At 43.1% G+C, this 26,615-nt stretch overlaps 1 protein-coding gene across 1 annotated transcript in view; it reads right to left on the reverse strand.

Moving 5' to 3' along the window:
* CDAN1 (codanin 1) overlaps positions 1–26,615 on the reverse strand; it is a 205,490-nt gene that overhangs the window by 16,277 nt on the left and 162,598 nt on the right. Inside the window, exons 19-25 of the mRNA XM_078659513.1 lie at positions 26,462–26,565; positions 25,663–25,812; positions 24,587–24,650; positions 22,577–22,655; positions 18,749–18,915; positions 10,662–10,769; positions 10,282–10,345 (exon numbers count right to left, since the gene is read on the reverse strand). Of these exons, the coding sequence (XP_078515639.1) occupies positions 10,282–10,345; positions 10,662–10,769; positions 18,749–18,915; positions 22,577–22,655; positions 24,587–24,650; positions 25,663–25,812; positions 26,462–26,565 (736 nt within the window). The remainder of the gene's footprint in view (positions 1–10,281; positions 10,346–10,661; positions 10,770–18,748; positions 18,916–22,576; positions 22,656–24,586; positions 24,651–25,662; positions 25,813–26,461; positions 26,566–26,615) is intronic.

Raw genomic sequence — 26,615 nt, forward strand, 5'->3', positions numbered from 1 at the left:
GAGACTTTTGAGAGGGCTCAAGGGGAGATTTGGGGTGACAGATTGAAACCATGAAAATGATGGAGCACTTTCTCAGGCGACATGGCCTTGATCAGCCAGTTGTCCAGGTACAGGACAACCATCAATCAATCAATCCGGGGATTTGTAAAGCGCACTGTCTGTGCCCGTCCGCACTCCGGCGCTCAGCGCCAGCCACGCTGCCCGTTCTGACGGAGAACAAGGTCGGACAACATACTCTAGGGAACAGCTGTTTAAAATAGGTACGAGGGAGGGTAGGGGCTATCACTATTATCCATCTGTTGTAGGCCACGAAAAAAATCCCTTGAACTGCGGGCTGATCAACAGCAGATCTCTAGTAAAACATCATCTGGAAGTATCTCTCATGATAGAAGACATGGATCTGGATGTCCTACTCTTAACTGAGACATGGACTAGTGCCGACTCCACTGTTGAAATGGGATTTGCTTGCCCTGAAGGTTATAAAATCTTTCACAAACCGGGGCTGTGGGAAGAGGAGGAGGGGTTGGGGTGATTTTCAAGGAGAAATAGAATTTTGCGCTGCTAAAGATAGATGATGTCAAAGAGATCGAAATCCTGGGTTTTTCGCTGCAGGAGGCCAAAAGTAGGCTACTTACAGGAATGATTTGCTACAGACCCCCAGGACAAGATACCCAATTTCAAGCACTTTTAAACATCATTACTAACCTGACCCTAACCCATTCTAGAATGATTATATTGGGAGATTTAAATTTATGGGATAGCGGACGTTTGGGCAGTCATTTGAGAGACTTGAGGCACACATGTGCGAATCTCAACTTACAACAACTGGTACAACAACCTACTCACCAAGGGGGGCATGTTCTAGATCTCTTGTTTGCCAATCAGACCGAGACAGAAGTGATAGACATATTGCCACAAAGTTGGACTGATCACTATCTAGTCCACTTTAACATCAAGACACAAAGATTTGAGGATAATAATGACCGTCCTGTGACCTACAGGAAAGGAAGAGAGTGGGCTAAATTAGGGGGGAAAAAAAGACTCAGCCGATTTTTACGAATCTAAATCTCTTTACCTCCTCCATCTCCGTGGAGGAAAATGACCAAATGTTTTGTAACCACAAAGCTAGCACTCTGGACCCGATGGTCCCAGTAAAAAGTCTCAAAAATAGGAATAAAGCCTCAGCCCCCTGGTATAACGAGGAATTGAAATTACTGCGTTTGTCATGTAAGAAAGCCGAGAGGAAATGGAGAAAGAACTATTTAGAGCTAGACAAGAAAGAATTGAAATTAGCTCAGTCTAAATACAAGGAGTCTAACGCAAAGTCTAAATCAGACTTTCACTCTAACTCTATTTTACAAGCTCCTGATAGCACAAAAAATCTTTAGGGACCTCTCCAGTCCTACCTGTACGAGCAATAAGGTGGCGGCATCACAGAAACTCTGTGATGAGATTGCCGCTCATTTCGAAGACAAAATTGCTAAAATTGTTGGAGATCTTCATCCTAACAATAATAGTGACCAGGATAATCTTATCCTGAAGTGGGATGAAGAACCCCGGGTGAATATCTCCCTGGATAACTTTCAAGTCTTCACAGATTACTCTTAACAACCTGGCTCATAGTGTGTCCTCGGGCTCCCCTCTTGACCCCTTCCACATTGAATTTGGAAAACTATCGGTCAAGAAACCTTCCGGGGGAGGAGCTACGCCAGCAACCAAGATGGCCGCATAAGCTCCCGGCTCCGTTGACCTCCGCCAGCGGCTCGTATATCCTGCTGTTAATCCTGAATTTGCACCAGACTCCCGGGTTCATGAAGTATTTCTGCTTCTGAAGGCGTAATCCCGAGGTTTTTATCTTATCGGACTCCGAAGATATGCCGTGTTCCCATTCTCGGCCTAACATCGCGTGGAAGCCGGGGCCTCGATTTCTAGACTATCCGGGTTGGAGTTGATCAACAACGGCCGCTGGACCTGGACTGAGCCCGGTCCCCCCAAGTGTCTCTTAACCTGTTTGTTTTCAGACGGTGGCATTGTGAACGGTCTACACCGTGAACACAACAGCATATCGCGCCGGCTGCCGTGTCTGGGGGTCCGACGCCCGGAGACCCTGCTGACCTCCCGGGGTTGACGGGCCGGGGCCCTCGCTATCGGCGTCGGTGTCGATCTTACGAGACGGGGAGGGCCCACTGTGATCACTGGATTTGCGTGACCTGTTGCCCCGGAGAAGCCGGCCTCCGGGGTACGAATCCAGCTCTGCCTCTTCGTGAGAGGAGATGGGGCGGACGGAAGGTACGCCATCGCTGCAGGCCGTCATGGCCGCCATTGAGGCGCTCCATTCACAGCTCGCCGTTGTATTCCGGACACTGAGCGTGCAAGTGGAGGGTATCTTGGGACCGGTCTCTGACTCTCCGTTAAGTTCTCTTCCACCTGTGATACCAGCGGTGCAATGTACACCTGAGTCCGAGGTCCCCGGGCATAACCCGGATTTACTGTGCTTTTACGATTCCCAATTCACAGTCAGCGAGCCAGTGTTTGTTGCTAGCGTTTCCTGCTTGCTCCTTCTGCCGCCTCATTCAGCTATGGACAGTTTTCTGTGCTGTTACAAATTCCTCAGTGACTGTTGGAAAGACTTGACATCTCTGGACACTTTCCGTTGCTCGTTTTGTGGAACACGTGAAATTTTCTCCGTTTGCCGATCCTGCAACACCGAAGTGAACTTTGACGATCGTCTTGCATTTTCGATTGAGATGGTGGTTCGAGTGGACAAGACTTTCATGAAGTACCGTACTGGCCAGGGTTGATCTTGAGGGCTTGGGTTCGATAAAATAGCTTGATTTAATGCCGGGATTGTACATGTAACGGGAAGGGAGTTGGGTGGTGCCTTGTTATACCCCCCCCGATTGGTTTGTAAATTGCTTATGTCGGTTTGATTGTATCTCGGGGTGATGGATTCTGGCGGGGGGTACGGGAGACCGGGGTGTATTTGCTTTGCTTTTTACGATTCTCCTCCTCCATCTTTTCCCTTCCTTGGGGTTAGTTTAGAGGGCGACAGGCACGCTGCTAGTGGGGTTAGGTCGTAGCCATCCGCAGGGGTGCAGGGTGGGGGGTTGAGAGTTTTTTTATTTATTTTTCCTTTATTTTGTTCTATGACCTGTCTATTTCCCTTTTTCCTTCTTCACAAGAAATGTGGCATGTTCTCCTGATCATTTAATCCTCATATCCGGGTGTCTAGTTTTGGAGTCTCATATTCTGTATTCTGGCTGGGCGGGATCCGATGATGTTTGCTCAAGGCTATCTGTACCGTATTGCTTTATCTCAGTTCCAATTTATATCGATGTTTTTCAGATGCCTATAACTATTGTGTATTCCTAGACTGATCTGCCCGTTCACTATTATGTTATGTTCCATCAAATGATGCCCGATATGTGTATTTCTATTCTTGTGTTATAATTAATAAAAATATATATAAAAAAAAAAAGAAACCTTCCCCTGGCTGCAACAGATCTGCAGCCAATCCCTGGAAGAAGGAGTGGTCCCGGAGGTGTGGAAGCAGGAAGTAGTGACACCCCTGCTAAAAAAAATCTCATTGGACCCTAAGATACCAGCAAACTTTAGACCCATCTCCCTTCTCCCTTCTGCCATATCCGAATAAAATCTTGGAAAAAGCAGTTAGCAAACTATCTGGAGGATAACCATCTGTTGGACAGGGACCAATTTGGGTTTCATCCAGGTCATGGCACCGAGACTGCTCTAGCAACCGTATTGGACAATTTACGAATGCGAGCCGACAATGGGAATGATACCATCCTAGTATTAATAGATATGTCGGCCGCATTCGATACGGTGAGCCATAAAGTACTGGTCGAAAGACTGGAGAAGATAGGGGTGAAAGGACAGGCCCTACAGTGGTTACAGTCAGATCTATCGGGAAGACAACAGGTGGTGACTAGGACACCGTTCACTTCCAGCAAGTCTCCAGTACACCAAGGGGTACTGCAGGGCTCTGCGATCAGCCCTATTCTTTTTAATATCTATTTACAGCCCCTGTTCCCCATTATTAAATCTTTTGGTATCGACCTGGTGACGTGGTGACACTCAACTGGTGTTTTCCCTGGAAGGGAAACAAGCGGTATCCATGGATACATTCCACGAGTGTATGCGTCAGACTGCTGGATAGTTCAAGAGAAATTCATTACAATTCAATGGGGAGAAAACAGAGGTGGTATACTGCCCCACTGCCAGAATGTCCCAGCATCTACCTCGGGAGTTCAGGCTCACTCCTGAGGAGGAGCCTTTGGTTCCAGTCAACAGTGTGCGCAATCTGGGGGTTCTGGTAGATGGTAATCTCCAAATGGAGTCGCAGGCCAACAAAACCGTTAGCTTGTGCTCCTCTTTGATGCGCATGCTACGGCAGATTCTCCCGCTACTCCCAAAGGACTCCCGTTCCCTTGTAGTGAGGAATATAGTGCTGAGCAGGCTGGACTACTACAGCTCCCTGTATCTGAGAGCACCACAATACATCTTTCAGGGGTTACAAAGAGTCAGTCTATGGCAGCAAAGCTGGTGCTAAATAGGCAACGCAGGTCTTCTACAACCTTGGCCCTGAAAGACCTTCATTGGCTGCCTATTAAGGAAAGGGTTCGCTTCAAATTGCTCTGCATTTCTTACAGAGCAGTACATGATTTGGGCCCAGTCCCACTGCAAGAGAAGTTTAAGTGGTACAACCCCAAGAGGCAGCCTTGTTCCTCCAGTGCAAATCTGATGACGATCACCAGATTTAAGCGCTCTAGGATGGGGGGGGGGAGGGGCGGGAGGGCTTTCAGTGTGGCAGCCACAGATTTATGGAAAGAGCTGCCCCAGAGCATCAGACAAGCTAACTCCCTGACCGAGTTTAGAAAGGCTCTTTCCTAGGACCGATCTCTAGCCTTTTCCCCACTGTTACTCTGGTCTACTCTTATGATGGTCATACTCACGTCTAAGCGCCAGGATACCCGTAGGGTGGAAGTCTGCGCTATATAAGAGTGTATCATCTTCAAAACCTTAAGGATACAGCTCCGAAGTTTATAAAAAAAACCTTGTTTCCAGATATAATCCATCACTAAATCTTCGCTCTGCTCAAAAAGCTTTACTGGTTGTTCCATCTTTTAAAAAGAAACTTCTTGGTGGCTGCTGCTTTGACCACCTTGCAGCCACCTTCTGGAATTCGCTTCCGTTGTACTTAAAAACGAGTGCAGATCTTCTCAGTTTCAGACATTCTCTCAAAACTTGGCTGTTCATCCAGGCTTACTGTTGAGCTGTACTTTGTGTTGTGTTCCCTCCGATAGCGCCATGAAGCCCCTGGGCGTACGAGCGCTTAATAAATAAATATTAACATAACATAACATAACATAAGAACGCAATACAATATCGGTGCCCTCCTTATGGGACCAACTTCCCATAGCTTTAAGGCAATGCCCAGCCCACTTGAAATTTAGGAAGGCTTTGAAAACCGCTCTCTTCGACATCAGCCCACTGCAACAACTCTTTTGCAAATCTAAGAGCGCTGAGATACCCCTTAGGGGGTGAATCAAGCGCTATATAAGCTCACAAACTAAACTAGTTCTTGCTCTGGCACCAGTTCCACTGCCCATTCTACCAGGATGATCTCTACCTCCTGCTGCAGGATCTGCAGATGTTTTTCCAGAACCTGCGGATCGACATGGAGGACAGCTGAGATGATGCTGGCAAAAGGGTAAGGTGTATCCTTTTTCTATAATTTATGGGCTCAGTGGTTTGAAGAGATGGTTTTCTAGGCCTGCAGAAAAGGACATATCCTTTCTCCGACCGATATGCTAGGGATCCTTCCTAGACACACTACTGCTGATGCTTACCTGGTGGTGCTGAGGAAGTAGAGGGAGGAAGCTTCTTGGCAAGACCCTTGACTGTCCCTCTGTACTGCTGTACAAAAGGATTACTCTGCTGCTGCTGACCAGGCGTTGAGGCTTGGAATTTATTTAGGAGAAAGGGCTTGGCTTCTTGAAGAGATGAAAAGTCCCAATGATCTGACTGCAATCCTAATGAACACTCTACCTTCTTTGAAGCACTTTAGTGTGGCATCTGCTTTTTGCCTGAAGAGTCTCTCTCCATCAAAATGTATGTCAACCAGGGTTTTTGTGCACTGGAGGAGAATCCTGTGGAAAGTATCCATGCATGGCGTCTAAAGGTCACTTGTGCCCATTGATAAGGCCATATTGTCCACAGATTATATATCTAAAGGCATCCTGGTCATCCCTTACCACCTCTGAAAAGTGATTCTTTAGATGGTCCTGGAGATTTGGGATCACCATAGCTGCCATGTCCAAGAGAGCATGGGTATCTCTCACTAACAGGCAGGCGGTGGTAAAGGAAACTGGGCTAAGCTGACATTCGAAAAGGCCTTTTCCCCTACAGCTTCCAGGAGTTTGCAATACTGTCCAGAGGATGTGAGTTGGGAAAGCCTCAAGATTGTTTTTGGATGTGGAGAGACTCTGCACTACCAAGCTTTCTGGTGAGGGATGAATGGTTCGGAGGGCGAATCCACTGGTTCTGGTCTGTACCACCAAACAAAAATCCTGTTAACCGCCGAGCACAAGGATTGCTTTGCCCATGGCTCCTTCGAGGAGTCCCCAAGAGCCTCGCTGAATATAAACGTTGGCTCCAAAGTGGACGGTGCCTCATGTAAAATATCATGGAGGATATTAGCCCTTGGCTCCACTGAAAGTAATAGTAGGTCAAAGACTTTGGCTGCTTTCTGATGACATTGTGGAAAACTGCCATCTACAGTGGGTAGGTCGGTGGGGGGGCATAGTGGGTTCTGGAGTGGGGTCAGCGTTAATGTCTGGGGACTGGCCTCTTGGAGGAATAGAACAATGGAAATAGCCCAGAGCCACCATTGTGAACCACCCTGGGATCGAACATTCAACTCAGCCCCCATATTGAGGTATAGGGCACATTATTCTTCCTCAAGAAGGCAAGTACATCTAACCTGGAGTGAGGGGTTTTGACTGGCAACAAGGGTGGCGGTCAGGTTTGCTGCACCCCTATGGACGCCGAGTGCGTTGCCACCAACACAAGGTGCGTCGTATGCCAAGTCATGCTGGTCTAGAACACAGAGTCCGAGTTTAGTGTTTGATCTGGAGCCGACGGTGGCACTAATGCCAGTCTCCAGCTTATGAGTGTGGAAGGGGCCCAAAAGATAGGGACTGTACAAGAGAGAATCTGTACAGTGCCAAGGGCATCGCTCACCATAGGGTGCTTCAGAGGAGTTGGCCGCTCTTCTAAAGGTGACAATCATGGCCTGCATTAAAAGCTGATGGATCTGTCCCTAGCGCTGGGCAATCTGCGAACATGGATGGACATGAGGGAGGGAGTAAGGCAGTGGGAATGGAGACGGCGCATGGGCAACACCACGGGGGAAATCTCCACTAACTCTGGGTCCAGAAATGGGGAACGTGGCTTGGACTCAACTGTCAATTTTGACCTTTGAGAAGAAGAGATGGGCGGGGATGAAGTTCATTTTGATCTGGACCTGGCCCTTGACCGTGATCACAACCTCGTCCTGCAGCATCCCTAAGGCATTCTTCAGAGCGAGCCACAAAATGTTTTATCCTACACTCCTTGATGGTCTTCGGGTGCATCTGCACCGATGGTAGGACTTGGAAGCAGACCACTTCCGAGGTGGCATGTACCTGTCTTGGAAAAAGTTTGTGAGAGAAAATTCTCCACGGAGTGTAACAAAACAAAGCTCTGGATGCATCAAAAGGCACGGAAAAAACGGAACCAACGTAAGGCCACTGGTCCTGGGGCAATTTAGCTACGATGAGTGAATGAATGAAAAGGGTTTTGTATAGCGCAACGTTCACTCCAAGGAGCATCTTGGCGCTTATACGGACAGCAAGAGAGTGTTTAACGGAGGGAAAAGGAGACTAAGAGGGGAATTAGTTTATATTAGTGACAGTGCTAATTGGTTTGGGGTGGTGAAGATCCATGTCTTGAGGAGCTTCCTGAATGTGAGCATCATCACAACCCTGTGCCTGACATCGTAATGGAACCTGTGCCCTCTACCAGGACCGGAGTATGCAAAGGTGAGGAATCTGCAGGTAGAATTACACATCGGAATTCTAACACTCACTTGATCCTCTCTTGTACATAAAAATGTGCAATTCTTGTACAACTGAAACATTTATATTGCCTGGTTTCAACTAGTATCATCAACTTACCTCCTCCAAATTGAAAATATCTTAACTCTTATGTTGCTGGAGGCGAAGGCCTAATGGTAGACAAGATTTCCACATATCAATGTTGTTCTTTTCTGTCCTGTAAGTGCTATTACTTGTTTGACATGTAAGGAAAGAGACCAGTATCTATAAAGAATTATTGCTGTCACAGATGTATGTATCTACATTTTGAGCTCACCTTGAGCATTGTACAGTAGCTTCCAGGAGTGGAAGATTGTCAGCAGCATTTGATACAATGCATCACAACGTCTTGCTGCACAGGTTAAAACACCTGGGTGTAACGGGCTCTGCGCTAACTTGGCTGGGCTCTTTCCTTTGAGGATGCGAGCAGGTAGCATGGATGAAGCCATATGCTTCGGGAAGTAAAGAGTTGAAATGGAGGGTGCCACGAGGTTCCTCTCTTAGTCCCACACTCTTCAACATTTACTTGTCTCCCATGGCTTATTTGGTGGAATCCCATTATATCAAGATCATCGCGTATGCCGATTCCCAGCCCCTGCTCGCATATAATGGGGAGCCTGAGAGGGAGAGGGCAGCCTTCGTCAATGGTCTGGTGTGACTGCTAGATTGGCTGAAGACCAATAGTGCAACCCTGATAAGCCTGAATTATTATTTGAGCGGGATCCCCTTCCTGGCTGGGTTGGGGCCTGGCCTTGATGGTGTTCCCCCGCCGCCCCCTTCAACGGCAGTGGCCAGAAATCTTGATGTATTGTTTGATACCCAGCTTTCATTTGGAGCACAAGAGTCAGCAGTGGTGAAATCCTCCTTTAGGATTTTTCGCATGTTGAGGAAGTTTCTTCACTTGCTTCATCATGAGGCCCAAATTACAGGGGTCAGATCACTGATTGTAACCAGGTTGGTCTACTGTAAAGTCCTGTACCTTAGTTTACCGGTATATCTGATTCAGCATTTACAGATCATGCAGAATATGGCAGTTTGCTTATTATACAAAATTCCGAAATACACTTCGGTGTCATCTTTTCAGGGCAAACTTCACTGGCTGCTAGTTCATCAGTGTATTAGGTATAAAGCACTGACCATTACGCACCAAGTCCTCAACAATAGGGGATTTTGGTACCTAAATGACTGTGTCGAGACATACTGCTCTGGGAGGCTGTTGTGCTCTAGCTCTGCGGGTCTTACTGTGACTCCTCGCTTCCAGAAACAGCGCAGTGGAGGTTCCTACATCACTGTTAAAGCAGCTAATTTGCGGAATGAACTGCTAGATTATTTGGGACGGATCCCTGAAGAAACTAAATTCAAAAAGGAGTTGAAAATGTTCTTATCCAGACTGTAGTGGGGAGTATGGCCATGATTCCCTGTCTACTCATCATTTGCATGCCTAAAAGCGCCGGGACACTCCTCTGAGTAGCCGTGCACTATAGAAATGCTTCATTCATTCACTTCTACAGATGCTCCACTGATGTAACCCTCATGTTTACCCAGGGATACAGCACCAAGATTTTCAAGCGTAGCAGACATCAAAGGTCAGCTAGCCTGACACTTGCCATTCACCCTGTCAGATACAGAAGATTCAGAGACAACTCCCTAACATTCAAGTGCAGGGTCTTCACTCTGCTAAGCACTCCTTGAAACCCAAGGCTTGAGAAAGTATTTCTATATATTAGATGGGTCCTGAAGATCTACCATTTCCGTACGCTTAGTACCAGAACCCGTATTCATAGCCCATATTTGAATCAACATGTTATGTCACTGGCACTCCACTTCCCGGCAGCCCCAAAAATAAGACAATTTTTCACCATTGCAAGCAAACCAACCGGTCACGCTACAGTGAGCTCTATGTATCACCATATGAAGTGTCAACGTAACCCACTTTTTACAAGGTGGCCCTATGCCTCGATTGAATACACCACACACTGTCACTTTGTCAGGATCATGGCTGGTTCTGAAGTAATTTCAGGACTTAAACCGTACACTGCAAGATCTACTTAAAGCCGTTTGCAGTTCGAGAACACCATTGGTCGCATGCACCACTTTACAAAAGCAATAATGTATCTTTACTTACTTAGCAAGGAGGCAAGCTCAGCAGTGCACTTGGCCAGTTGCGGCTCTGTAACATGAGACAAGTACTGAAACAAAAACAAGAATGGTTCAATAATTACGGAAGAGGAGGAAATTAGTTATTAAAAGGCCCTCAACAGCAATTGAAATTCCGGTGCCTAAATTAGGTCTAATCATCAAAACCAACATTAAATACAACTGCGTCAGAAAACTGCAACTTGATCCAAGACATTTGTTTTCTTCAACTGATGTTTATACTTCAACACTTATTAAATTACATTTTCATTCTTTTAATACCTTCTATGAATTTAAGTTGGCAGAGGGACTTTTCTTACAGCCTCAAGAGACCAAAAACCAGGAAAATATATAATTTGTGTTCATTACCTTCCTGCACTGCAGTGTTTGCCTCAGTCCCTGAAGCATGCTCTCGAGCTGGGAGTAAGACACAAACTCGTCATCGCTTCGGGGGCCGACTGTGATACAGAGCACTTCCTATTGGGGAAAATAAAGAAGGGACACTAAAACCAAACTAGCCATTAAAAAGCAAGAAACAGACATATTAGTTGGAATAAACAATTTTAGTTGCCTAATGCCCTCTTGAAATGAACAGTCGCAAATGACCTTTGGCTGCGTGTGTTACCATAGTTACTGATGCAATGCGCTCAAGATTCATTGGATCCCCAGCCATTCTACTCTGGAGTATAATTTACCTGTGAGGAAAGAAAAAATCAACTCTTGCGAGAGCTTCCAAGTTTTCAGGAATCCCTCATAGATTTTCCTAGCCCAGGGGGAAATATTTGTTACACTGCCCAAGAGAAAGATAACTGGCAAGTGTCTCACATTTATCTGTGATGAGTTAGGGTCATTCAGACTCGAAGTTATTACAGGCCAGACAACCCTGTGGGAGAAACTCTGATCTGGAGGGAAAATGTACATAAATAAATGCATGTGTGTGCGTGGACTCACTTCCTGACCTCTGAAAATTGTAGAGACACAGTATATAGTGTTAGTATAATGCAAAACAAGATTATTTTTTATGACCAATCAGGTCATCTGTATCAGAATGATATCAATTGTAATGATCTTTGCAGTCGTAATCAAAACTCAAATGAAGATTAAAAATACCCAAAGCATTTTACATTGCACATCCCTACTTCCATTAATAGATTAGTCTAATTCCTACCTAATATCTATGAATACATATATGCATATATTGTTTGCTCCATAAGAGTTATGATATTGAAGAAGTCTAATCTCTCAAGCATAAATATGCCAAATCATGTATCCTTCCTCGCATGCATCAAAGCTGTTGGCCATCAGTTGCATATCAAATCTCTGAAGTTCCCTTCTCAACAATCGCAATCGGTGTGTATCGCTACACCCAAATCTTCACTCCTCCTTATACAGTTCCCACTAATTATTCTCTATTGAGAAAGAAGGGGCTACTCCCCGCGCACCCTCTTACATCATCGCTCCATAAAGAGTAGACAATGACTGTTACTGGATCTACAGAAAGAGCCACACAGAAGGCTAACCAAATGTTGCTTTTCTGTTTTTCTTCCAAAAAGTGACCTGACAAGGCAAGATAATTTTGCAACTTCGTACAGCAACTTTCAGAAAACTATTAGCTTTGATCACCTATGATCATTTAGGCGCTATATAAAACTTTCTATAAATAAATAAATACTGTGTATAATAGGGAATTGAAAAGCCTCTTTTGTTAGCACAAATAGATCTGAAAGTACGGTGTATATTAGCACTGCGATCACGAGCATTAATTATTATTTTATTCAGAATGTTAGCTTTAAGGGCCCTAAGCCCGCCACACATATACTCTAAAAGAGTTCTTCCATGTTTGCATACAAGCAGGTCTGGCTTAGAAGTAACCTGTATGTATTTTGTGGTAAAGCTCTGTCACACACGAGGGCATCAGAATTTGGGTATAGTCGCTGCTTGCTATAACTTAGTAAGGCACTAAAGTTAACAATTGTCACAGGCAAAGAATCGAAGAGGCACATTAACTGATCTCTAGAGGTTCCCACTTTTTCAGCTGAACCTGATTTTTTTATAGACTGTATTTAAGGGACCCCTAACCTAAGAAGCCATCCAAACAACAGCTACAGTGCTCTATAACCTTAGTGTCTCCCCAACCCCAAAATAAGAAATACTGTGCACAACAATAACTGTTGGCGGCTCACATTCTAAGGATATACGTTACATACATTATATCTCATATTTAGCAGAGGTGGCAATATTCATTTCCTCATCAACCCCCTATGGCCTGGGGTTTCTTGCAATTTGATTCAGTGGGACCTGGGCTGCCAGTTTGGGCTGAACTATTCCTATTGGAGCAGGACCAGGGCTGATTTACATTTGCCTGGTCTCAGTCTGAAGTGGGCAAAAAATGCTGGAATAAAATGCGGACAGAGTGCCTTCCAGTGGCTTGGACATTTGGAAGCACACCAGCCATCAACTTTGCAGTTTCTGCCATTCAGTTTTAACCAGGTAGATTTCGTACAGTCCTGGCACACTTTCAGGTAGCCTTGCCTTTTTTTAACGACAATCATATCTGATGTCGCCTTTTTGTATACATGAGTGTCATTGGCTTATCAACTTTATACACCAAACAGTGGAGACAGGTGTGTGTTAAATAGTCCTGGAGAGTATGAGGAATCCTCTGGGACCATTTAATGACATGTTGTGGGTATTTAGCTCAAATACACTAATTTGTATAAGAAGGCACCAAACCATGTCCATTGAGCGAGGATGTCCCAGATACTGTGGCTAAAAAATCAATGAAATCAGGGTGGTCCATCGTGCCCAAGGCAGCTGAGAGCCAAAAAAACACGACAGTGGAGTGTCCCCTATCAGCCCAGTCAAAACTCTTGTTTCAAAAGCCTAAAAGTGCTGTTTCCATTTCACGCTTTAGCCGACTACACAAGTGGACGACAGGGGGGAGTCCAGAAAAGATTGTAGGTGTGCTACCGCTATTTTCTCGAAGGTTTCTCCAAGAACAGGGGCTCACTAACAGCTCTTATGGAAGGGTGCACTGAGTTTTCCACAAGGGGGTCCTAACCCCACTTTAGAGATCAGTAGGAACTACCTCTTCTGAGAAAGGATTATTTGTGAAGCTCTGAACCAGTAGTTCAAAGCACATGATTGTGTTTCTACAGCCGGGCTAGTACTGGATCAAGAGGGAAGCTTGTAGGTTTGAGAACTAGGAGTAGTCTTGTGATAGATTAAGACCCCCATCTCCAAAGCAAAGAAAATTAAAATATGAGCTTGGATCAGACATTTGGTAACGCCTTCCATTTAACAGTCATGGAAAACCCTCTTGTGTTGTAATTTTTGTCTGTAATTGAGAGCCCAATGTCGATTTCAATGGATGGATTACTCCATCACAACGCTGACGGATATCCCTGCCGCCTAAATATAAATCCCATTATATCTTATGGAATTTATATTTCGGTGGTCGGGATATCCATCACCGTTGTGACTGAGTGACTACTCCCCCGAGATCTACATCAGGCCCTAAGTGTTTAAAGTATCACACAAGGTTAGTGATATTGGCTTTACCAGCTACATTTGTCAAATGTTGAAATAACACTGTGGTTATACATGTGGCTTGCTCAGTTATAGATCTCCAGTACTTCCAGTTAGCTTGCATGATGGCTGCCTTGTAATTGCGCAGAGGAGCATTTAGTTTAGTTTAGTTTGCCTTCAACTTGATATTTACAGCATTCTTTTTGGACCTTGTTTTAACTACAGGGTGATCCAAGTAGCACTGCGAATCTAAACTGGATACGCAAGCGAGGAGAACTGTTTCTGGGAATTTTATAGTTACCAAATGCTTCTTCACACGCCCATGAATCAAGACTATGCACTAGCCTCTGTATTTAATTGGCGCTTTAGAGTCTTAGCGATGGTAGAGGACTCTTAAAAGTGTAATAGGACTAGTTAATGTATACTGAATCCACCAGATAATGATCTGCCCAGAACACGAGTGTGATAGAACCTATAGGGATCAGGTGATGACTGTCTAATGTATGACTTTTACCATGCATATTAGTCTGAGAAAAATATGAGAAACCCATGCCTGCCATGTATTTGACAATGTTGTCCTCTTTGTCATCACCCTATAAGTTAAAGTCACTTAGATAACAGCAACAAGGTAAGCCTTCGGTGGTAGTACTGATGTAAGGTTTCTAGTTATTGGTAGTTTGGGGCAATGGGCGCAGTAAGGTATGAGAAAGATAAAGATTTCTTGGAGGAAGATAGCCATGGACAGCTGTAGGCATTCACAAGCAGGACGGTTTAGTCAAAGTGCAGTCCAATGTTGTGATGAGTAAGGACTAAGCAACCTCTTATCTCGGTAGTTCTATCCCTTGGTGGATGTTAAAACCCAGAGGGAATGGCGGAATGGAGTAAGATGCTGTAATGTTTGGATATCTATGTTTCAAAAGGGCTTGCACAAGTCCAGATTTGTCTCTGAGTTGTGATGATACATTTATGTACGATGCTCAAGTAATCATAATTAGTTTGGTAATCCCTGGTGTCATGTAGTAAATCATGGGGTTTGTCTAATCAGAGAAGAACTCTCCTATGGGAATGGTGCAGCAAATGTAGCCATGCAAAGATCAGAAAGGTTGGTTTTGCTAATTTAAAAGACCCATCGCCACGAATGATGGGCTCTGTCTAGTGGCAGTAAGATTTTAGCAAAGTGAGGCACACTAATGAGATGTAGAGTGGAGTGTGGGCAGAGATTTTGGCAGGTGTAGACAGCAGTAAGGAACATGAAGTCCTAAGCTGCTGCACTTTGATCTGCACCTATTTTCTATATAATTTTTGTGTTGATTTCAGGTAGACATTTAAAAAAGTAATCATATTAGCATACAACGTTCACATATACTAAATAGGTATAATACAATCATTCTGGATTAGATATACTAGTAAAAAGTAAGAAGTAAATAATTCAGATGAAGATCCAAATGTGTACCTAAAATGCTAATAAGACTAATTTTTAAAGTAGCTCTGTTTTCTCCTCCCTTTCGCCAACTATTATGGAGTTTCAATGAACATTAAAAATCAAAGAAACTGTTATATTTTGGTTAAATATTTTAGTGCACTGTTTTTCAAGGCACTTCAATACTCGAGTTTACAAATCATTATTAGCTTCCTATGCATGAACTCAGTGAGCAGGGGTTAACATACAGTGGGCTCTTAACATGACAATACAAAATAATTATCAATTTGCTTTATTAAACCGTTTACATGTAGTGTACACCCCAACATATTAGCTTCCAGATTAGGGTTAACAATCTCAGAAATAAATTTAAAGGCAGCCTTCAAAAAACAAAACAATGTTTAAGCTTTGCCATGCCCACATCATACGTACCCAATTTCCTATGCTATCACTGAAGCACTTATTAGAGATTGTAGTATTAACTGAATGCAACAGGACAGGCGTGTAATACACCATCCAATTTGAGTAAAATGTCATGTGTTTTACATTAGCGTGAGAGACAGGACAAAGTGAACCTGCATATTTCCAACTAAGTGCATGGAGAATTAACCGGATTGGTTTTGGATAGCCTATTTTGGTAAATGTTCTGATCTGAAAAGGCTTTAACAGATTTTACAAATGAGCACCACTGGTCAATCCCAGAAAATTTTCTCCTGTTTGAAAATATTTTTTCAGTAAATTCAACAGATTTTGTTATCTATTTTATATAAAAGCATACAGAAAACAACCATTTGATAACATGAAAATAATAGATTATTGCTATTGTTGAGTGTCATTTTTAGTTGACAGTAACCCAGTTTTATAGTAGTAGTAGGAAATGCTAAACGTTCTTTGAGCGTATCAAAGGAATATTATATAATTTAAAGCAGGCCTTTTTTTAATGTTATCTATTAAAATCTTATTTCTGACATTTATTGGATTGTGAGGGATCCTAAGGAAGCTAAATATTTAAGTCATCCAGCATTAAACGTAACAATCAATTATCTAGATGCTCCTGATCAGTTCCTTATAAGAATCTAGAAAAAATATTGGTGCTAAAGTTGCTTTATGATAACATCTAATATTACGTCATGTCAGCTTGCCCTCGTTTGTATCCATATGTAATTCTTTAGGGCTAATAGGTAGTTTATTACTGAACCAAACAAGACTACTGATCATGCTTTCTATTTGGTAAAGCATTTAGCTTATAAATAGCACAGTAAAGCCGAGAATAAGAAAACAAAGTGTGGGAGAATTGGCATTTTAACAGGCGTTAGTCTCTCCAGGATGGACGGTGGGAGATTCTTTCATCTGTCTATTAGCATATTCACTTTAATAAGTACTGGGAGGAAGTTATGGTCCCATAATTCTGAAATATCTTCTGTAAACTAGACTCCAAGATACTTTTTAAGGCATCTGGTATAATCAGCCGTAGCATTTCTGGAAGAACTTTAGCTGAAGTTTTAACAAACAAGATACCCAAAGGTTCTTCAGCTAAGAAAGTCTTGATCTCTTTACACCGACTTCTGTTAGAACATAGAATTAAATTCAAGGCACTTTGTTTGACTCACAGGGCAATAAATGGGAAGGGCCCCGTATAAGAGCCCTACTGACTACCTATAGTCCGAGGAGGTCTCCAAGATCCTCTAACAAGGGTCTGCTAACAATTCCATGCAGATAGCAGGCCAATTGGGGTGGAAGGTCCTTCCCCTGCCTCTCCCCCAACTAAGGAATACAATGTCAATCAATCGGATAACTAAGCTGGACGAGGCCAAATTCAGAAAACATCGCAAAACTTGGCTATATCCCAAGTAATGGTCGAGCCTCACTGCAGACCTGTAGGTGCACGTTTTGATTCACAGTGCGGGGAAGCCTTAGGGTAGCTATGCACTCTAGAAGGTAAGTTAAGCCACCAGCCCCGGCATTCAGGTTTGGTCCTCTCTTGGAGTCCGTCCATTGTCATGGAGCGGGAGCTCTTTGAAAAGCTAAATTTTTTGAGGTGGATTCCTTTTGTCAATTGGCATAAAGTGAGTCTTGGCCGCTCTAAGTACAGTGTTTGTCCTAGGGAGTGTAGCTTTGTGTGGGTGCCCTGAAGACTCATCGTCACAAGAGACAAATCACTTTTCATGGGCAGGTGATTGTTTGCACTCCTCCTCGTCAACATCTATGATTATGATCAGTGTTTTTCACATCATCGCAAAATTCAGCAAAGCTATTTTTGTTCCATTAAGACATGATATTCCTGCCATCTCTGTTCAGTGCCGAATAGCCTTTTGACAGTACTTGAGAGGTGTGGTACAGCGGCCAGGGCAGCTGACTTCGAAGCACAGGGTTCACAGTTCGATCCCCGGCTCCGGCGACAGCTCAGCTCAGCTCAGCACCATGTGACTCTGGGCAATAGCTCATTTAATTTCCACAACGGCCCCCAGCGCCTTGAGACCCGTAAGGGTGAGTAGTTCGCGCTTTACAAATACGGATTTACATTTATATATTTATATTTACAGCAAAAACATATTGCATGCCAAACCCTTAAACTATGGTCCTTCGACAAACAGGTCTGACCAAGGGAATAGAGTTTACTAACTTTCACATAATTGTAAAAGGTTATTTTCTATGACCTCTCCCAAACAAGGCACTGTTTTATGACCCACAATCTTCATTTGATGGAAACTTTGAAATCAGTTTGAAAATGTTGTTTGGCTGCTCGGAGATTCAGTTACTCTGAAACTGCGTTTGTACCTTGCTGGTGGTCTCTGCTGCAGAGTATTGTCTTGGTGCAGAGTTTCCCAGCAAAATAGCCTGCAACAGCTCTGAAATCCTGAACAAAAAGGAATCAGAGGTGGTGTCGTTGAGAGTTTCGTGGAGCTTGATCTTGAGTTAATCAATCAACGTCCAAAACCGGAAGAAAAGCCTTGATGAAAAACAAGTGCTACAGCAACAAGTTGAGAGATTTTGCACACAATACCATGTCCCACTTTCTGCAAATCATTACAGACCTGCTCCTCATAAGAACAGACCATCGTGAACTGCTAGGTGAGGCCCCCTCCAGAAGGGAACGCAAGCAACACAAATAAAGTGCGGAACCCAACACCAAGTCTCAGGAGCCTGCACAGCATGTCACCCACATATACCCGCAATATATTGCAAGACAACAGTTTTTACCAGTTTGGAGGCCACAGTGTAGCAAGAAGCATGCGGAGAGAAACATATCTGGCAGCCAAAAGTGTAAAAAGTACTGGTAGCAGTTGAAGACTTGTTAAAGCAAATTCCATGTATACAAGGAGCTTACAATCCATCTGTCCTTTCAAGAAGAAACAACGATAACTTTAAAGTCAGTGTTCAAGTACCTCAAGAGAGCACTTAAATCATTTTCACAAATTTTGTACTGTGGGTGAATGTCAGCAGCTAGCTAGGAGTCAAAAAGGATTTCAACCAAGCGGTAGAAAAAAAGAAACTAAAGTTTACTCACTTTGAATTCGTTGATTATTGAAGAGGGCAGAGGAGGCGTGTGGTCACATCCTGCAAGACAATTTACTGTGTCCCCGTACTGTGTCACCTCACTGGCTTCTGATGCCGCTGCTCCATGCAATTTTAGCATCCGATTGAAGGTGGCCTTCACTTCTCTTTTAATCAACGCTGTTAACAAGAAGCCCAAAGTAATTGGATTTTCACACGTGTTAATACGTTTTAACCAGTTGGCCAGTGATACATGGCAAGTGTCAAAAGAAAGACCACAAATACTACTAACAACCAACGTTGCTAAATGTCATTTGGTTCGTTGTGGCCCTGTGTTTATTTGCAGGCACGATCACTAATAGAACTTTATCCGACTTTCCACACTTCACCAACCTTGTATTCTTGTTTTGATATTAAGAACTGAACAAGGGGGTGCACCATCATTAGAGGTTTGTGATAGTAATGGACATAACATCTGTGACATTGAGAAACATTGGTGGACTGTGCTCTCTCACTCTGAATTAAAGGCTGTAAAGTCCCCAAGTGATGGTTGGTGACTTGTGTGGCTGCTCACAACAATATTTAGGCATGCAAGAGTTATTTTACAAACACCCCCTTTACTAGCGAAGTTAGGAACTGCAGTTAGCTTGTAATTATTAATTAACAGTTAACGCAAGCTGAACTGTTAGATGCCACCCAAGAAAACTAGTAACACGTGCAGCTGCAGGTATGAATATGGCATTTAATGATAAGCATACATTCACAACTTAAGTCAGCAAATTGCCCTGTCAGGAAGTCAACAGAAGAGTTACATCAAGCAGCAATGACTCAACCTGTGTTTTCATAGGGACATCTCAAATGCATTCTTAATTTATTAGTCACTGCTATGGGGGTGCATTGTCTATTTCTTTAGGATACTGGCTTTAAATTATGATTATTAGCACAGTACCCATCTAAGGCCTAGCTGTTATGTGCTGCTAGAAATAGTTTCAGTTTATTTTAGTGAGTTATGTAATTCTATCTCCCATATGCCAATAATTACCCCCAGGGTGCCAGGGCCAGTATTTTGTCACAGGTGTAGGTCATGCTAAGAAGTGATGCAAGTATGCCAGGATCACTATTCTGCCCTGGGTATCTCTATAAACCTTCAGTATGGCAGGGCCAATGACAAACTCGAAAGCATCCCATCACATTCCGGCTCACACATACACTCACATTCACTCACACACATTCATTCTCTCACTCACACTCATACATTCATTCTCGCTCACATTATCTTACACCCCCTTACAAAGATTATTATTCATTCTCACTCACATCTATTCACTATTAATCCAACTCAAAGTTCAACATTTATTGCCAGACCGAAAATGTATCTTTCATCATGAAGACATAAAAGCAGACATCAAAAATAAAGCCAGTCACGATCGATAAAAATAAATAGATAACACCCAGCAATTCCAGTATGTACGTAAATAGATAAAATCCAACTGTTCCAAAATATATATATAGATAAAACACTTAAGGATGTGGTCAGAGTGCACATAAAACCATTTAAGATCAAGCTAACAATTTTTTTTTCTAATAAACCAAGCTGCATAAAGGAACGCGGATATAGCCTCCTTATTCACAATCAAAGAGTCGCATTTACAGAGTGCAAAGGCGTATATTTGATTTGTTAAGCCCAAAAGGCGACATAGGGGTACAATCCACCTGGCTCTTGGTTTAGCAAATTCTGGACAGAAGAACAACAAATGTTCCTCAGTTTCATCAACAAGCATACAGGATTGGCTCCGAATACACCTAGACTATACAGAGACCCAGGATGAAGTGCGGGCACAATTGGGAGAGTCCTATACCTGAACTGCAAAAACAATGAACGAGGACACAAAGGTCGAATGTAATTTGGAAAATCCTCAGCCTCTGGCACATTTTTGATCAACAAAAATCGCCTTATAATTCTACCTGTGCAGCTGGACAATTCATACTGGGCAGCAACTCTTTCCCAAAATCATGATTTAACCACCACTCGCACAGTAGTCGTTATAGAGGATGGGTCATCCCAAAACTTAGCTAGAACTAACTCAATCCATGTTTTCTTTTACGTATGTCAGCCACTTAATCTTCTTAAAGCATTGTAATTTGATAACAGCAATAAGGCCCTCTCTAAAAGGTCGTAATTCTTCAGATACCCAAATGCGTAGCTTACTCATACTTACTGACACTCAGGCCAAAGTTTAAAAGCCTTTTGCACTGGGTTTGGATCACTTTTGTGAAGCAAACCTGACACAAACTGTTAGCATGGGATTTACTAACTAACGCAAATCAGGATTTGCGCTGGACAGTATTCCAAAGTAACACAAAGTTGCTCTTTGTACTGCTTTGCATCAATGCGGAATTCTAAGGGTGGTACATGGGCGTCCCCAAGCAACTACCCATGGGTTTTGGTGCAAATCCCCATCTACAAACATTTGTAGAATGAAATTTGCCCCAAATGCTTACAACTCCTCGAGGCAGTAGTACCGAGACATTTTTTAATTTCTCTCTGTTTTTTCAACTTTACCTATGTACAGCACACACACAAAGTGAGAAAACATCTTAAAACAGTCTTTGTACTAGAATGGAACGCATTCAGTACAAAACCTATGCTCCAGTGAATGCACACAAGATTGCACTATACACAAGAGTGTGTGCGTTGGCTCATTGCTGCCAAAAGTGCGCCAGTGCACAGGGAGAGGAAAAAATACGCGATATCTTAATAGATATGGCATATTTCTTTGTCTCCCTTTAAAATAAGGCACTGCAGCAGTTTTGGTGCAGCGTTGCCTCACGTCAAAGCATAGTAAATCTCAAACAATCTCATTCAAAACCGGTCTCCCTCACACACATGCTTAGACTTCCAGACACATGCTCACAAAAATACACACTCTCTCACATAAACACACCCTCACTCACAAGCACACATACACCTTACATTTCAAACCATTTTTACTTAACACACCTACCACCAATGGTCCCATTGTAGCCAAGTATGCTCTATTTTTATTACACTAATAGTGAATAATAGAATAATATTCACTATTAGTATAATGAGAAACAGGCAGAAAATAAGGAATACTGAGTCAACCTTGTATTCTTGGCACTGATTTGAAGGGCGCTGGACTTAGGAGTAGTATAATTTACTATTCCAACTCCAGTCTAAGGTTTTGGATAGTAAATTAAACTATTCCTTGTCCTAGAGCGCCATCTAGCGGAAGTCGTTGTAACGACTTGTGTTGTGAAAATCGCGATGTAATAGCATCGCGATGTAATCCCCACGTTGTAAACGATGTTTCCCATTGCTGGACCATTGCCACATGCTAGAGTGAGTGGAAGCAAAAATGGAAATGACACAAGAGCAGACCAATGGATGAACAAACGAGCTGAAAGCCCCTTTTTAGTAAAATCAAACGTTCTTGGCTAACACCAGACCTAGAATTAGGGGCAATCCCCAAATAGCGAAGCCTATTATTTATCCGACAGCTACTACCAAAACAATTATTTTATAGTATTTTACCCAAGGAATATATTTTTTAATGTTACCTAAAGAAGATCAAGTCACCTTTCAGCTATTAGTAACTAAATAATTTAATTACAATATACAAGACAAAGTGAATGGTATGCATGTTTTTTTAGAAATTCTTAACGTACACAAAATGACACCTCGTTCACACTTTAGGGAGTCGATTCAAACCTCTGGTTCATACAGAGTGGCAGTGGAATTCTTAGTCCAAACTCTTTGATGATCATTAACACATAATACGAAAATGAGCTCACACTGGCTTCAGAAGCCTTTGCTCACCTGTGATGTTGGTAGAAAGCCAGCTACAGGCTTTTTCTATAGCAAGTCCAACTGTGATATCTTCTGCGCTCTTCAAAACCTTGATGAGTAAGAAAACAAAAACAGCCATATTTAAAACCCCATATAAGAGGACAGTGATATATTACAATAGCACGTAAATATGTGCATTAAATGCTCCTCTATTTATGAAAGCAGAATCTAATAATTCCCTCAATTTCCATAAATTGCACTTGGTTTTCTCTACTTTGCAACTGCAAATAAAACTTGTAAACTCCTAATATAAACACATGGGAGCACCACCTCAGAATGGTGTTCTCCCACTGCAGCTGAATTAGTAATTTAAATAAGATAATGTTTCTCAGGTACCCTGGAGCAGATCCTAACAGTGGGATTTTGCAGCAGCGATAACCTTCCAGGTACCACACGCGATCTCTCAATCCGGGCAATTTATGCTATTGGAGGGATACAGGACCGGGTAAGAAAAGAGGGTGCTCCTCTTTCACCAGCCCTGTGTGTCCCAAAGGCTTAGGGGGCCTTCCTTAACAGAATGATGAAAGTAAGGCCACAAGAGGCCAGCTTGTGTGCTGAATATGCCAGCAGAAGTCTCGGGTGACCAATGGTACCCTACTTGAAATGTCAGAAACAAACATGTAAGGCAAAGGGTAGAGTGTGTGGAACAAAGGAAGGGTGTCAAGGGACAAGTGCACCTAAAAACCTTAGTTTATTCAAAATAAAACAGGCAGATGTTCAGTTACTTTTGTAGAGTGCCCACTATTCAACAACATGTGAAGAAAAATATTTATTTCGCCGCAAGGTGTGATGGCATCAACCAGCATGATAATTAGTTGTCAACAGCTAAGTCTGAGTGAGAAAAACTGTTTAAATAAACTCAAGTTATTGCATTTGTGTTGTTAAAGGCACTGGCTTTTATGCTCTAAAAGCACAAAGGGCAAAAAGAAATATTCTCTGTGAACGATAATTCATTGCGCTGGTCATCTCAAGACTAGATTATTACATTTTTTTCCGGTTTTCAACTGGGCCTTGACATGCCAACTTCAAAGCTTCCTCAAACTATGAACCAGGCCAGTTTTTAGCACCAGCTAAAAGCTTGCAACTAAAGGAAAATGCTAGCGCCAGCTTCCCGTCTTCAAAATGCCCTGCATGGTCCATAAAGACTTCCTAAAATGGTCTACTGCAGATGTCCTGAATCATAGCCTCTGGCAGTGACAGAAACTCAGAAAGCAGACTTTTGCATGTCCTCGCATCTAGTTAATACCTTGATTGTAAATACCTTAACTCAAATAAATGAATGACCAGCACTTCTTAAACTTAGTACAGCGACCATGGTAAAGATATACTCACAGTACCAAACTCATCAGACCTTCAGTTACTTTCATATTGGAAGGATCACTAGCCTTTCTGAAAGCTATTGGATGCTCAGTCTGACACTAGATGTGCAAAAACATCTACAATCTCAACACTTACAATTCAGCCCAATGGACTGCTACATCATGCAACGATGAGTCGTGGAACCGAAAGCATTTGGTTGACCCAGTTAGACAGCCCTGCTAGTCATAGAAGTTAGGCTGTAGAATTACGTTTATTGTTAGTTTGTTAGCTTTACCCTTGCCAACGAAATCCGCTATTTGTAACATGTTGCCTCATACTGAATTAAAAGCAAAGTCCCCAACACCTTTCGTGGAGGAGGAGAGCCCCTCCAGAGGTTTGAAGGGGCAGTGATCATGGGAGCATCAGAAATGTGAAAACAGATCGACGGGGCAAATCGCAGCAATGTAGCTTCCCCCTCGACGATACATTGTGCTAAGAAACTTAACTTGCATTTAATAATTTCTATTCCTGCTGCAACCAAAGCTCCACAATCCAATTCTTGGTAAACAGTCTGGAGATCCAAGTGGACACGATGACCCCCTCGCACTCCTCCCTCTCCCTCCTCCGTGGAACATAATTCTACATCCTGGAGACAAAAGATGTGAAACATGCTGCACATACCGCCACAGACGTCTCTTCTGGCAGCAGAACTCGAACCGCTTCGGGACCTCGCTTCTTGCAAAACCTGTGATGGGGTTGATGAAGAGCGTCATTCAACAAAGTTTACAACTCAGGCTTGTAGGCTCTCTACCCGGGGACACAGAAATCCGGTCTCTTGTGCGGACATCAAAATACTTTCAATAGGTAACTATAATAGTTAAGCTTTTTGAGCTAGATGGCATCTCCTCCAACCACCCCTTGAAGCTTATGCCCCAGAGAATAAATAAAAGCAATTCAAGCACTATGTCTAGATGAAACTAGCGCATGCTCACCCAGGCCATGGACCATAGACAATGCAGTATATCCTTTGAGGATATACTACATTGAGGCCTGGAGGGAGGTTCCTCTGCCTTTTTGATGCATGGGTACATTGCTCAGAGTGGAAATGTGCGATAACGATGGTCAGTCTGTTTATTCTGTATGATATGTGTCGGACCTGGCTTTTGTTTTGTTTAAAACTCAAAAAAGCCCCCCCCACCTCGCCCCCCCAAAAAAAGATTAACCCGACCATCAACAATAACCTATAGCTACCACTAACAGTTCTACTTTTCTAGTTTACCCTGGATCCCAATGTAGCATACCATCCCCTTCTATGCAACTAGTTTCTTATTTTTTGTATTTATTTTTACTTGAAATGAAGTAAATTGTGCAGACGGGCCTCAGGTGACCACCACGAGGCAAGGATGCTGTTGGTGGCAGTTAGTGTTATGGACAACAAAGTCATTTGATGCAATATAGCATTTATAAAGTGCCAACAACGTATGTGGAAATGCACAAAGATATACCATGTGCACAAACTGTGGGAATCTGTCATATCATTACAGCGATGTGCATCTGTTAAGCTCTGTCTGGATTGTATAATCTGCAGCACATGCAGTCGCATAGACAGTGACCTGGGTTGAATTTTGGCTGCCAATAGGCTGCAGGTTTAACATCACCAACACCAGAAGGGGATGGTGAGAGTTCCATTTTCTCCATGACACCTGTATAAATCGATATATTGGTTCTGCCCATGTGCCCATTGTTTTACTCCTTACTCGCGTCCTTTGTCCAGAGCCTGCCTCCCATCCTCATACAGCTGGGAGCACACTGTGTCCAGTAGCTTGTTGTTGTTGGCGCTTTCGTCCGTTATTTTATCCTTTAGCATGACTTCGGCCCTCTTTACTAATTCCGCCACTAGAGTTGCTCTACAGATAAGCATAAGACAAAACCACTTAGAACACATGGGTGCAAAACATGCTGCAACAAAAGCTGTTTAAGGAAAAAGTATTGTTTAACCTTAACTGTTAGGATACATTTCACAAAACTAACAAAGTAATATGGAGTTACTGTATGTTGAAGGGAGTGCACTATGCACTGCTGTATACCCCTCTCCATAGTTAGGCATGAATTGATACTTTCAGGATAATTAGTGTATGCCAAACCCTTGGACATGGGAGTCAGGAATGTAATATAACAAGTTAGAGGAAAGCTGGACAGGGTGTCCCCTGAAAGCCCAGGAGGAAAAAAGCAAGGTTGGTAATAGCTGGTTCAAAGACAACTACATGCAAGACTACCATCTAATAGACAAGGGTGGCTGACATCGCCTCACAAAAGGCGCAAACAGCTGAAATGAAATGTTTCAAATGCCTGCTCTGTCAATAAGCACCAGGTAAGCAGAGTTTTTCACCTGCAAGGTTCCCCTCTGAAAAATTGGGCCACTGTCTACTAAATGGATTAGGCCTGAGGCACCTTCATGTTGCATATTAGTACGTATATATTCTTTAACACATTCCACTGCCAACTGGTCATCAAATGTGTTGAATAAGCCTCTGCCCACTCCACTCAAGCACTTACTTTATATGTTTAACACAGTTGGAGCCCACCCTCTCTGCCACAAACTCCACTGTTCTGCGTAAAGATGGTGGCTGGTTGTGGAAGAAGGCTTGCTCCAAAGCGGCCTGAAAAAGACAGGAAAAAAACATAGCTTTTCATGAAGAAGAAAAAGAAA

Source organism: Lissotriton helveticus, chromosome 9 (genome assembly GCF_964261635.1).
Source record: "Lissotriton helveticus chromosome 9, aLisHel1.1, whole genome shotgun sequence".
Classification (NCBI taxonomy): domain Eukaryota; kingdom Metazoa; phylum Chordata; class Amphibia; order Caudata; family Salamandridae; genus Lissotriton; species Lissotriton helveticus.